We start from the raw sequence: 14725 nt of genomic DNA, 5'->3' as shown, positions 1-14725 counted from the left end.
GCTTTTACCACTTAATCATCTGACATGGCCATTTTGGAAATACAGAGCAGAATATTGTAGAAATTTATTATATACTCTTCAAAAGAAGAAACGCAAAACCACATTGTCGTAACATTTGGATAATTGATTTAATTATTGAATGGTGAGTCCGATAATTACCAAATGTTGCAGGATTGTTCACAATTCACTCTAGTCCATTGTGAGCAAGTGATAGGACACACCACCAAGGTCAAGGTCATCTGGAGTCAATACCGGGTGTGGCCTCTGCGTGTGTTGACAACTGCCTGGCACCGCCTGCCCATTGAAGCAACCAGAGTACGGATGACGTCCCGGGGGATGGTGGCCCACTCGGCCTGCAAGGCTGCTGCCAGCTCCGGCAGGGTCTGGGGCTGTGGTTGTCGCTGTCGGAGGTGTCTGCCCAACTTGTCCCATAGATGCTCAATTGGGTTCAAATCCGGTGATATCGATGGCCAAGGAAGGACATTAATGTTGTTGTTCTGTAGGAAAGCTGTTGTGAGACGTGCTGTGTGAGGCCTGGCGTTGTCATGTTGGAACACTGCGTTGGCGTTGGCCATAACTGGAACGATGTGTGGCCGGAGGATCTGGTCAATGTAGCCCTGTGCATTCAGGTTGCCCTGCACGTGGACCAGGTCAGTTCTGCCAGTGTGTGAGATGGCTGCCCACACCATGACACTACCCCCGCCGAATCTGTCCACTTCCTGCACGCAGTTTGCTGCATAACGTTCACCACGACGCCTATACACGCGACATCTTCCATCATGACGTCGGAGCAGAAATCGGGACTCGTCACTGAACCACACCTGTCTCCATCGCAGTTGAGGTCATTGTCGATGAATCTGGCACCACTGCAGTCGGAGTCGACGGTGTTGTGGTGTTAAGATGACACCTCGAACTGGACGTCTGGCACGAATTCCTACCTCACGTAGGCGGTTCCGTACGGTCTAGTCGGATATCCTGCGCAAACCTGGTATTGCTGCGGCTGTGGAGGTGGCAGTAGTCAATCGTTCCCGAAGGTGGCGTACCCGGATGTAGCGGTCCTGCCCGGGGGTAGTGACCCGTGGTCGACCGGATCTAGGGAGGTCACGTGTTGATCCATGTTGCTGGTAACGGTCCCACAGTCTGGAGATGGTGCTTGGGGACACATGGAATGCCCTGGCAACGGCTGTTCTGGATTCGCCTGCGTCTAGTCGGCCGATGGCATTGTTTCTCTGCGGTTCACTGAGACGTGGCATGTCCTGGATTGTCAACTGTCGGCCAGATACAGAGGCCAGGCAAGCGAACACCCTGCACTTTTATACTGTCGGTGTTCATGTTGCACATGCAGACAACGCACGTGCAGTGGTGACATGGTTTGCACGTGGCTGCGTTTTTACGAATATTCACATTTTGGAACTTTATTGTACAGTAGCTGCGTTTTATTGAATGTAACCGTGGGAATGTGTTTGGGACATGCAATGACCTTATATTCACAAAGCATGAACCGGTAGGAAACATAAAATCGGAGTTATAACCCATTTGTACCCTTTTGCGTTTCTTTTTTTGAAGAGTATATATCAAAAGTTGTGATGGATGTTATTAGTAATTAATTAAAATTTGTCATGTGCAAATTGTTCTTTTGTCAAACTTTAACATTTAAGATCGTCATGCATTGTTTGATAATGATTCTTCTGTACAAATGAACTAGTCTGGTCAAGTGTTTGTGTGTCAGAATCTTTACTAGTGATTGTGTCTGGGCCAGTATCTCATCTGATAGCGATTGTCATCAAATGTACAGGTCTCTGACCCTCAAGTTGCAGTGGCAGTGTTTGTTGCTGGACTCATCTTACTGACCGTCAAGTTGCAGTGGCAGTGTTTGTTGCTGGACTCATCCTACTGACCGTCAAGTTGCAGTGGCAGTGTTTGTTGCTGGACTCATCTTACTGATCACCTTAGGAACAGGACATAGCCCAGTGGTAACATGCTCACATAATATGCAATCAGCCTAGGATAGATTCCTGTCGGTGGGCCCATTGGGCTATTTCTTGTTCCAGTCAGTGCACCACAACTGGTATATCAAAGGCTGTGGTATATAATATCCTGCCTATGGGATAGTGCAAATAAAAGATCCTTTGCTACTAGTGGAAAAATGTAGCAGGTTTCTCCTCTATATATGTGTGTGTGTGTGTGTGTTAGAATTACCAAATGTTTGTCATCCAATGGCCGATGATTAGTAAATCCATGTGCTCTAGCTTTTTGATAACCTGATGGAAACTTAAGTTGTTTTATTCACTTATTTATCACTTTGTTTAGTTTCGTCCAAACACACATTTAAATTGAGTAACATAATGCGATTTTGTTTTCAGAATTGTTTCAGCAGGAGATAAGTGGACAAGTGAATACATTTACTCAGCTCGTTCATCATGAGGTGTGTAATACTTCAACTTTTTATCTCGCCCTAAGTTGAAAAGCGATATAAAGGTATCATGTTTATAATGATGGTGCCAACTTTTGTGTTTAGCTCAGTGTTAAATTTAGAATTTAGCTTTGTTCCTACTACAGTGAAACTTGGTTCATAGTTGCACCAATGGATGTTCATCTCCATGCCTGTTTAAAAAAAAACATGTTGTTAAATTGAATTTAAAAAACCCAATTCCAACTAGTAATAAATAAATCATGAATTTTACATTACTACATGAACTAATTGTAGTGTAATAAAGATATAATAAAATGTTACCTGGCCCTTACAAATTGTTGTGTATTCATTACAGGATGAGATTGTAGCAGCATTGAAGAAACATCTTCAGGTAGCCAGAACACTGGCCTACGAGCCACTTCTTGAGTAAGTCAGAGGTCTTTCAGTTTAACTGTATGACACACCTTTCTAGATGAACACAATTAACTCTGGAATATTTGTTCTTAATTAAGTCATAGCATAAGTAGAGGTTAAATTTTTTATAAAACAAGAAGTACTGTTGGCAAGAAGCACAGATTAAAATAAGGTATCAGTCAAATTTATAATATTTAATTATTCATGTAGTGTTCATTAAGTTTAATTGTTATTAAAAAATATGTTGGCATTCACCTAAATAATTTTCTTTACAAGTTTTAAATATCTGTAATGTTTAGAAAATTTGTTAAAGTCACAGAGACGTTTTCAAGAGTTTGTACTCGTGCCCTTCCCCTATAAAATACATTTGGAGCTACTACAAATGACAAGACATTCATAAACTTATATGATGATTTACCAGAATTGATAATTTTAACAAAGTAATTGTAAATAATGTGTGAAAAAGTTGGCATAATTTACACTGTCTTAGCATTATAGTCTACCTTTAACAAATGCTGTACACGTACAATGTTTGTTTTTTCTTGCAGTCTTCTGGTGCAGCTGGCGCGAGATCTACAGACTGATTTCTACCGACATTTTGAGGATTTCTTTGTCATCCTTGTCAAGTTGCTTAATGCAAACTCTCACGACACGGACATCCTGGAGAAGATGTTTTCCAGTCTGGCCTACATTTTCAAGTTCTTGTGGAGATATCTCGTTAAGGACATTCAGAGTGTCTTTGGGTGAGAATAATTATTCAGTTGAGTCGCAGGATTGAACCACCTTGAAAGATCCATTCAACTACATTTTTCTCATTTCAGTCAACTGGTCAAAGATGTACTTTCCTGTCAGTGGGAAAGTTCATAAAAAAAGATCCCTTGCTGCATTAGGAAAGATGTAGCGGGCTTCCTCTGATGACCAAATGTTTGCCATCCAATAGCTGATGATTAATTAATCAATATGCTCTAGTGGTGTTGTTAAACAAAAACTTTAAACTTTACTCATTTTTCGACGGTTTATTCAGTTCCAAATTTACACTGATATAATGTTCATTTAGACAGGTTCCACCAGGACATGAAAAACCTGGAAAGTTGTGGAATTTGCAGGTGTCATTTTCAGACCTAACAGTCATGGAATTTTCACTGGGTCATCGACGATCAATGAAAGAGAAAATTTGCTGATAATTATTCTTTCTTTATTTAATATAACACAAGTAGAGATTGGCAATTGAAAACACTGTTGTATTATTAGATTTTACTACCCATATTGCTTCTACAGTCACTGATTGGCTTGTGTTAAAAAGACGATGCTTGTTCATTATGGCCAGAACTTCACTTTCGTTCCTTTATAATGTTTACATTCATGAATTTGATAACACATATATTAAATGATTATTTTCCAATGCAATCGTAGTTTTATTGTATTGTATTGTAAACATTTGACTGCATAAAACCTGCCATTATGCGATGACATCACTTGTGTTGTGTCATTGTGTGGTCGGATGTGATGATATCACTTGTGTTGTGTCGTTGTGTGGTCGGATGTGACATGATGGCTGAAGGAATTGCTTTAGACGGCAGAGGGATTTTTTTTTAGAAAACAGTTAAAAGTGACAATGGGTAATAAAGAGAACAACTAATTCACTATGAGGAGTTAAGATTATCTGTTTTCCCTATAAATTTGGCAAGGCAAGGTGAACTGAACACTTTTGGATTCAACATTTTGAGGGCACTTTTTTTTCTCCATTAAACATAAACAAAATTAATTGAAATAAAAATAAATGTAATTTATCTGCTTGCTTTAATAAATGAATGGCAAAATATATAACAGGCATATTTTATTAATTAATGATACCTTTCTGGGTGTTTTATAAAGGCAATTTTAGAACGAATTACTGAAAAAAGCTTGTGTAATCTCAGGGAAGCTGATTAAAGTTAAAGTTTGTTTTGTTTAACACAGCGCTAGCTCTGGGTCAGCAAAATGTTTCGCCAAATTGTCTATTAAACTTCAAAACTTGCAGAAATCGCCGGTTACTTTGTAAAAAATGTCAATTTTTACATGAAATTATTTCGCCAAATGAAAATAAAATTCGCCAACTACTTTCAAAATTCACAATTGGCAAATTTGGTGAGTGCCAGAGCTAGCCCTGGTTTAATGTCACCACTAGAGCACTGATTAACTAATCATCGGCTATTGGATGTCAAACATTTGGTAATTCTGACACATAGTCATCAGAGGAAACCCGTTACATTTCATTAATGCAGAAAGACATCTTTTATATGCACTTTCCCAGAGACAGGAAAGCACATACCACAGCCTTTGACCAGTTGTGGTGCACTGGCTGGAACGAGGAAAAAACATCAATCAGTTGAGGGGATCCACCAAGGTGATTTGATCCTGTGACACAAGCACCTCAGGCGAGCACTCAACAGACTGAGCTAAATCCTGCCCTGGCACTGATTAAGGCAAGATGGTGCTAGACTATTGATGCATGATGCCACACCATGCTAAAGCAAGCTAGGAGTCTCAGGTATACATCTATTTGGTTTAATGAAAGCAGAAATCTAAACAGATAATTTGTATTGTTTCAGATATTTCTCTTCTCTTCTTGGTGGTCAGTATAAAGACTACATTCAGAAGTTTGCAGCTGAAAGTTTCGCCTTTTTGATGAGAAAGGTGAGGTTTTTAATACACCCTAGTGTATAGTTTTATTGTGAATAATAGTATTTTTATTTTTATAATATTAAACAATTTTTTTTTAATTATATACTCTTCCAAAAAAGTAGGGGACCTCTAATAAAAATGTACAATTGCCAAAATTGTACGGTATATTAGCTGTGAGGAATTGTTATATGATACTAGTGAATTAACTGGGAAAACATTACAACAGGTAGTTCAGTATTACAGTAGGTTTTATGACCACCAAAGATCTTGAAGAACGATTGGGGTCAGAAGTGAAATTTGAAAGTTGACGGGTTTTTTAACAGTAGTGGGTGATACCGCCATGATGTGTCAGACATTCATTCAGTTGATGAGGCATACTCCATTTGAGGGAGTCTGTTCCACTCCTCTTGCATCACCTGCCCAAGTTCCGCTAACGCGGTCTTTGACGTTGACGCACACATCTCCCTATCATGTCCCAGGAGTGTTCAATGGGGGAAAGGTCTGGGCTCATTGCTGGCCATGCCATTCGATAGATGTTGTGCTGCTGGAGGTGAGCATTGATGATATGGAGGGGGGTTCTGTCAGTCATAGTGATATCACCCCACACCATAACTGATCTACAACCAAAACTGTCATGAAATCGCATTGTGACATTGGCGTGCCGTTCATTTAGTCGTCACCAGACCTGACCACGCCTGTCAAGGAAGTCCAAAGTGAATAGGGACTCATCTGAAAACATGACACGTGACCAGCGACGAATACCCCAGTTCTGACGCTCCCTACATCATTCATGTCTGTGAGCAATGTAACGATTTGTCGAGCATGAAGATGGGCGGCATGAAGACGATTTCTAATCGTCTGACTGGTAACTCTGACACCAGTAGCCTGATGAAGGTTTGCAACAATTTGATTTGCCTTTTGAGCTCGATTTCTTAGAGCCTGGTTACGGGTGAATCGATCCTGTGCTCCTGTCGTTGCCCTCGGACGACCTGAACGGGGTCGATCGTCAACATTTTGGGTTTGTTGGTACCTGTTCCATAGTCTGCTAATCACTGATTTCAAAACATTGAAGGTGTTGGCCGCTTCACGTTGACTTCTACCTGTTTGCAGCATGCCAATAGCCCGTAGACGCTCATTGCGTTGCATATGCCACATCGCAAATTCAAACAATAAAAAATACTGAAAACAAAACAATAACAACTGTATGAACAACAGAATGAAAAAGATTGACAGAAATAATGTTCCACAGTGATTAATCGACCTTCCTTGAAATGGTCAAAATGGAGAATGACACCTCACACGTGTACGGGACAACTGCGTGATGCACATGCAAACTATGAAATGTGTTTTGGTGTGTTGATAAGCAGACTTGAACGTTCTTTACTAGGATGTCTGTGGTCAAAGCGTATGTTCGGTCTAATAGTTGATATTAACATTAATATTTCAGGTTCCCCTACTTTTTGTGAAGAGTATATAATGATGTTTTATACTATTATTTATCATATTTTTATTTTGTTTATGGTAGAATAATAATATTTTTAACACAATATTTGCATATGATAGCTTGTCTTTGTTTAATTTTATAAGTGAGGTTTACTGTGTGTAATAAGCTATTATAATGCACCAAGTTTCTGCTCCAATGTTTCCTCTAGGGGCCGGAAGGACCCCGCACTGACCCTGTGAATTTCTTTACCGCGACCGTAAAAATTCACTTCTGTGATTAATTCGCCGATATTATTTAAAAAATGCAAATGCTAGTAGTCATAAATATACTAGTATTCCACAAATATGTACACTGTTAGAGCCCGATGGCCAGTGAGGGGAAAACAAATAAACCATCATGATGATGATCGAATGAAAGAAAAATAAACAAAAACTCAACCAACATCGATCATATGTAAAAAGGAAAACGGATCTACAAGTTAATACTTTCGATTTCTTTTCACATGCAACAGTTCACTAATGAATATGTGGTCACCAGTAATTTATGCCCCATCCCTGAAATGAATATACCTACAGATGTAATTTTATTAAAGTACAAGTTAACAAAATGTTGCAGTCATTTTGGTGTAATTGACTGGTACCCAAACAGTTGTTACTCTAACACAGTGCAGGCATAACAAAATAAACAGTGACCAGTCTCGTCAGATCAGGGTTTTTTATTTAAGGGTTGCACATAAACATATTGTTTCACGAACTTCCAAATGTTTTTGGGTTTTTTGGTGTGTTTTTGATTTTGTGTTGTTTTTTAAATTATATTTAAACATTACAGAATTAAATTTGCAAGACTTGAAAGAAATTATTTTTAAGTGCATTATATGATGAATTAACACAAATTTAAAAATGTACCTACATATATAAAAAAATCTTTACTTTCTTTTATTTGTTTTATCAGTCACTGAGTGGTTACAATTTAGCAGGTGAATTTTTTTATCATGACCAGTAAAAAAAATTATCTACTGATCAGTATGGCAGAGTTCGACAAATCCGCTAGCCCGACGCCCATGGCTAGTGGTTTTTAAGTTCGGGCTAGTGAGAAACGCAAAACCACTAGCCCCTGCGGGCTAGTGGTTTCCCCCCTCCTCTCGTCATCGCTCGATCGTGGGGTGTGTTTTTTTCTTTCTTTCTTTTTCTCTCGGCTGAAATTTCGTTTAATAAATTTGATTGTGACGTTTGTCATCGAATAATATCAACAACGCAATCAGTATATAATAATAATCCACTTGAGCTAGGTCTGCAAACTGCAGTAACATGCTATCTCTACATTCATTCATTTCAACTTATTTTCGTGCTTATATCCAATTAAGGTTCAAGCACGCTGTCCTGGGCACACACCTCAGCTATTTGGGCTGTCTGTCCAGGACAGTAGGTTAATTGTTAGTTGGTTAGTAGTTAGTGAGAGAGAAGAGGGTGTAGTGGCCTTACACCTACCCATTAAGTCCTTAAGAACTCGCTCTGGGTTGGAGCCGGTACCGGGCTGCGAACCTGTACCTACCAGCCTGTAGTCCGATGGCTTAACCACTACGCCACCGAGGCCGGTCTATCTCTACATCGTCACAGTTACAGCATGCATTGTTTACCTTTCCCTTTCAAGTTTCTGGCACAGGAAATAAAGTCTAATGACATGCGTGTTTTGATTGGTTAGACACGTCACGTGGTAGTTAATCTCGCACATATGTTTTAGGCTAAGCACTTGGAAATCACCAATCGCGACGACAGGTTAATCTCAATCAAGTAAACCCCAGCCATGCTTTGAATTTCAGTGTTTGTTTTATTTACCTATTGTTTTCTAATTTAACACTTTGCTAACATGTGGTTATCGGCAATCAGGAAAACAATTTACTTTAATAGTAACCGCATATGCAATGACTCGGTTTGGCCTATTACGTGTAGCGGTTTGGATAATACGTCACAGTTGCCGATACAAGATAATACCTTTTTTGTTCATCAATTAACAACGGATTAGATGTCGCCGTTATATTCTTTTGACATCGGTCTGACATGGGATAATGCCCTGTATTTGGCATCACCGTTCCTATCGACATAAATAGTAGGCCCTAAATATATAACCAACTACCAAATACACTGAACCATCTATTACCGTGTGTCACACTGTCGTACCCTCATTTAAATTTAATTATTTTGATAGTGTGTTTAGATACCAACCAAGAGTTTGCTCAATTATTTTTCCCCGGGGGGAGGGCAAAAACGAAAATGGGACAATGACGATGGATCACACTTGACAAAAGACAAAACGTACGACACGACAAAAAACTGAAAGTTACAACATGATTTAAGTGTTTGTTTTATTTTACTGTTATACTCGTAAATGTGTAATGTTACAAAAATTATATAAAAATCCAGTTATAATTGATCAGGGATTTGGGCTAGTGCTTTATCTTGGTGGGCTAGTGGTTTTCACAAACCCACTAGCCCTGTGGCTAGTGACTTTTCAAAATATTTGTCATACTCTGAGTATGGGAAGTAATTTTTTTTTTAATTCTAGAACCCCTGATATACATACAGAAGTAAGGCTAATGAATATTCAATCATGGATAATTAATTTTTAAAATCACCAATCCCATGGTTAATGGATTTTTTTTTAAATTCTAGAAGACCTGGGTTTTACTTTTAGATAAATAGATAGATAAAGATAATACATATTACAATCAGTAATTCAGTAATATGTATTATCTGTTTGTGCTTAGTCTAATACTTTTATACTTCTTTTTCAAATTATTGTTTTGACATTATGCACATATTTAATAATAATAAACATTATTATTAAAATCTATCTTAAAATATCTCCTTCTGTGGCAGAGCTATCCCTACACCTAATGAGTAATTAGCTGTGTACCACAGTTGAAGTTATAGTTAGGGGGTGGGACATAGCACTCGCCGTGGTATCTACTATCCTGTCTGTGGGATACTGCATATAAAAGATCCCTTGATGCTAAATGGAGTTAATAGCCCATTGCGTGGCGGCAGCGGGTTTCCTCTCATTATCTGTGTGGTCCTTAACCATAATTCCTATGCCATTTAACCGTAATTAAACTGTGTTGAATGTATTGTTAAATAAAAACCCATTCATTCATTCTTTATCATTAAGTTTTGTTTGTCGACAGGTGAAGGACCATCATGATCTGTTTGACTTTCTTTTCTCCTGTCTCGAACAAGACTCTGATGTAAGTAATCACTAACATTTACCATATTTTATTATTTAGTTATAATAAAAACACACGTTCTCTCCTACCCAGCTTAAATCTTGCTTTCACATCTTGTAACATTGTTTATTAAAATGCAAAATATGAACACAGTTACAGTTTTAATAAACTAACAATCTTATTATATTCTTTATCAATGCAAAACAATACTACTGTTTGAATAAACTCATGTGTTTTTGCTAAAGCTGGGCAGTATTAAAATTTCAGGTTAGATGGCAGTATCTGTATATTTGGGGTAATTTACCTCGGTATTGGTACAGTATTCGATATTGATACAATACCGATACCGATCAGTATTTTTTGTGTTCTTGGCTTTAAATGCATGCCTGATTAATGCTCACTTGCTAATTTCATCTATATAAATAAAATTAAGTTCCATACACAAGGTCCTCATTTCTCTCTTCTCAGTTATTTTCCCTTTGTCAGATATATATTGTTAGTGCTAAATGGCAGGAAACATTTTTCGATACCGACATTTCAGTATTTTGATATTTGCTCAGTATAGTAAATCGGTATTGACATGATAACGATACCGGATGGTATATACAGTATACCGCCCAGCTCTAGTTTTTGCCCTTAACAGATATCATTTGCTTTACTTGAACACCCAAGTCTATTAAAATTCTTTCCCCACTCATGCTGGAACTAAAAATGTACTTTAAATAAGAGATGGAATTAAACATATAATTATTTCATTGCATTTTAAACATATTTAATTTTAAATGTTTCATTGATAATAATTCTTTGGGTTTTTTGTGTGTGTTTTTTCTAACCTGTTTTTACCCCAGATCATTGACAGTGCCAAAGTTAGTTTGCCTTCAGTTGAGTTACAGTGTACAACAATAATAAAGTTATGCATAATTCTCTGGTTTGATACCATGCCCATCCCATTTTGGTTTCTGATCGATTTCCATTTACCACAAATTTGCAAACAGAAGCTGTCATTAACATAATTAACATAAAATCTGTTACGTCTACAATTGGTTGTGGTGAATGGTAATGATGCATAACATGGCGATTCAAGCCAGTTAACATGATCAAAGTACGGTTTTCAATACAGAAACACTTTGATAAAGTATTCCCGCAGAGTTGGGAAATGAGATGGTGTATTCTCCTGATCATAGATTGTAATAATGCACAATAAACAGGTTCAAGCCAGCTATTATGATCAAAGGATGGTTTTTAATACAGAAACACTTTGATACACAATTCTTGCTGAGACGATGTATTCTCCTGATCGTTGATTGTAATATAACATGACTAAATGACAGGTTTGTGCCCCTGATTACATCAAAAGCAATCAAATCGGTGTTGTGAGACTAAACTGGAGACTGCAAAAAAGATTACATCAAAAGAAATGGAATAGGTGTTGCATTTTGTATAGTTAGTATTACATACGTGTATTTGTGTATTCAGTTCAGCTAGTGACGAAAACAGCTGTTGAAAATGTTACCTTTAATACATGTTTAATATCACTTTTCTCTACATATACATGTACATGAAACCAACCCAAACCCTAGCAAAGTTACATCAATTCTATCATGTAAACTATAGGACCAACTACAGTGTCTATTTCCCGGGACATTCAATTATGAATATTTATAACTGATGGAGCACACATGATCACTTTTTGATTATAATCGATCATTGAAACATCTCTATTGATCGGCTCACTGAATATTGGAGTATGGTATATTGTTACACCACCATTCATCATCTTGGTCATGACAGAGTAGTCAATAAAACAGTGATGTGGTTGAATTAAATCCGATATTTCACCGTTAACTAATGCAACATATTGGTAAGCACATTATCCAGTGATATGGTTGAATTAAATCTGTTATTTCAAGGGCTCACCATGGATAAAAAATACCTGTAGCCAAAATATTAGCCAAATGAAATTTTTATTAGCCATATTGAAAATGCTTTAGCCAAAATTGTTTTATGAAGTATTGTATAGAGTATTTTTATATGAATATAAAAATGCATTTTTTTCAGCTAATTGTGTACAAACTGGAATAAATCTGAATAACAAAACCGTATTACCGTATCAAAATCAAAGACAGCAATGGTGTTAGGGACAGTTAATGTATTACTTCTATTTTTTAGTGATGGTGGGGGGTGATGCATTATCTTCAGAGTTGGAAGCCAGTACCCCGTACACCCACCCCCACTTCTAAGGCCTGTGACATTAAATTAACAAAAATATGGGGGTGAGAGCTTTTTTAAAATATAGAACTCATTATTTCTTTAAATAGCAATCTTTATGTTGGTTTGAATTGCTTTTTTCCTTTTTTTTAATTATTATTATTTTTTTACTTTTGTTTTACTTTTTTTAAGTAACCCACCAATTCCCCACCCCCAACAATTTGATAATTTGCGCCATGTTGTTGCTGTTTATTTCAGCGTTGTGTTAAATGCTTGTGATTTCTGCTTGTGAAATACCTAGGCTAGGAATGCTGACTTCACAGTATATTCCATTTATAAAACAAAACAAAAAACATTAATAAATTTTAAATTTACGGTCTTTTTAAAATCCAGCTAACTTATTAAATGTCACCTCACAGTCTTACAAATTTATATCTAACATTATCTAACAAATATGATTATTGTAAACTAATTTTATTCAGTGTATGTTTAACATAATTTGTAAATACTGCATGTTCAATTCCCACGATCACGATCTGCATGCGTGCTCGACCATGGGTACCAACTTAACAAAGACAAAGAAATAAATGAAACTGCAATTAGGTATTCATTGATGCGAATAACTATTGTTTTTCTACAAATTTATATCAAGATTTACTCCTGTGTAATTGTATTGTTTAATGTCCGCAACGATGTCTCTTGACACATGGGTGTCAGCTGACTCTGAAGCATGACGTAATTCGTGCTGAGAGCTGTTCCCAGTTCAGCCAGTGAACGTTCTTCCTAACGTTCGCGAACTATTTGATTGGTGTCCGTAATGTATATTTGGTTTAACGCGAAGTGCACGAACCAGTCTAACGAACGTTTTGTTTTCGTTCGGTCTGGCTGAACTCTGCCCTTAGGATAGCCTACATGTCTTTTGGCCCTGAACTGGCATGTGTATTCAAATCGACACGCGTTGTCGGTCTGTTTTTATTACTTTGGTTCAAAGACTTTACAAAGTTAAAATAACAACTTGCAGATCTTCCAGAATTTGATTTCATACATGTTAAATGCATGCCGTTAAAATTAATAAACGTGATTATTAAAGATCATTAAGCCTGCGCTGTATTCTGCATGACCCTGCACATTTTCCAATGATATGGTTGAATTTAATCTGTTATTTTACAGTTAACTAATAAAACATATTGGTAACCACATTATCCAGTGATATGGTTGAATTAAATCTGTTATTTCAAGGGCTCACCATGGATAAAAAATAGGCTGGTAGGTACTGGGTTCGAATCCCAGTCGAGGCATGGGATTTTTAATCCAGATACCGACTCCAAACCCTGAGTGAGTGCTCCGCAAGTCTCAATGGGTAGGTGTACCACTTGAACCGACCAGTGATCCATAACTGGTTCAACAAAGGCCATGGTTTGTGCTATCCTGCCTGTGGGAAGCGCAAATAAAAGATCCCTTGCTGCTAATCAGAAAGAGTAGCCCATGTAGTGGCAACAGCGGGTTTCCTCTCAAAATCTGTGTGTGGTCCATAACCATATGTCTGATGCCATATAACCGTTAATAAAATGTGTTGGAGTGCATCGTTAAATAAAACATTTCTTTCTTTCTGTTATTTCACAGTTAACTAATACAGCATATTGGTAAGCACATGATCCATATGGTTCCAATGAACACTGCCATCTGTGTTAAAAGGTCAAATGTGCCAAAGAATGTTTAGTAAAATACACAAGTCTTATGATCACTGTAATACTTAGAGAATACCCAACTCACTACTCGGCAATACCGTTTATCTTGCATGAGTGAATTTGTTTATGGACAACATAAATTCATGAGTGCAAGATTAACGGTATTGCCGAGTAGCGAGTTGGGTATTCTATCTATTACCCATTATCAATCTTTATCATTTTATGGAAGATTTTCAAATGAAACGTTTATTGCAAGTTGAGAACAAGAGACAGCGCTGCGTCATACCTGTGACATACGTATCACTGATGACGTAAGTTGGCCTCAGACCACAATTAATTTCACTATGTATTCTCATGTAGCCCTTTTATTAATTTCACCAGGCCATTAGCATTTCACGGGAAACATTACCTGCCTGGGCCCATTGAACACTCGAAAGGACGACATCTGTTGTCCAGCTCTTTTCCGCGTTATATCAATGTAAACAAACACACGTGGGCTAAGGGACCGAATCACACCCATTTCTCTGCATTTTACACAAATTTTGCATGACTTCAATGTGCTCTGGGGGACATTATGCAGTATCCAGAGTAAACCAAGTGCACATATTCACTAACTGCATTCTCTTACCTGTCAAACCCAGTGTAACAATCCAGTATACTAAGCAGCTCCCCAG

General features: G+C 37.6%; 1 protein-coding gene across 1 annotated transcript in view; it reads left to right on the top strand.

Annotated features, from left to right (window-relative positions):
- Positions 1–14725, top strand: part of LOC121372601 (small subunit processome component 20 homolog) — a 119808-nt gene that overhangs the window by 4991 nt on the left and 100092 nt on the right. The window contains exons 4-8 of the mRNA XM_041499014.1: positions 2364–2425; positions 2769–2839; positions 3376–3570; positions 5419–5503; positions 10117–10176. Of these exons, the coding sequence (XP_041354948.1) occupies positions 2364–2425; positions 2769–2839; positions 3376–3570; positions 5419–5503; positions 10117–10176 (473 nt within the window). The remainder of the gene's footprint in view (positions 1–2363; positions 2426–2768; positions 2840–3375; positions 3571–5418; positions 5504–10116; positions 10177–14725) is intronic.

This window comes from Gigantopelta aegis, chromosome 4 (genome assembly GCF_016097555.1).
Source record: "Gigantopelta aegis isolate Gae_Host chromosome 4, Gae_host_genome, whole genome shotgun sequence".
Taxonomy (NCBI): Eukaryota; Metazoa; Mollusca; class Gastropoda; order Neomphalida; family Peltospiridae; genus Gigantopelta; species Gigantopelta aegis.
Note: the sequence above shows the minus strand (reverse complement) of the source record. Positions and strands in the feature narration are given on the sequence as shown.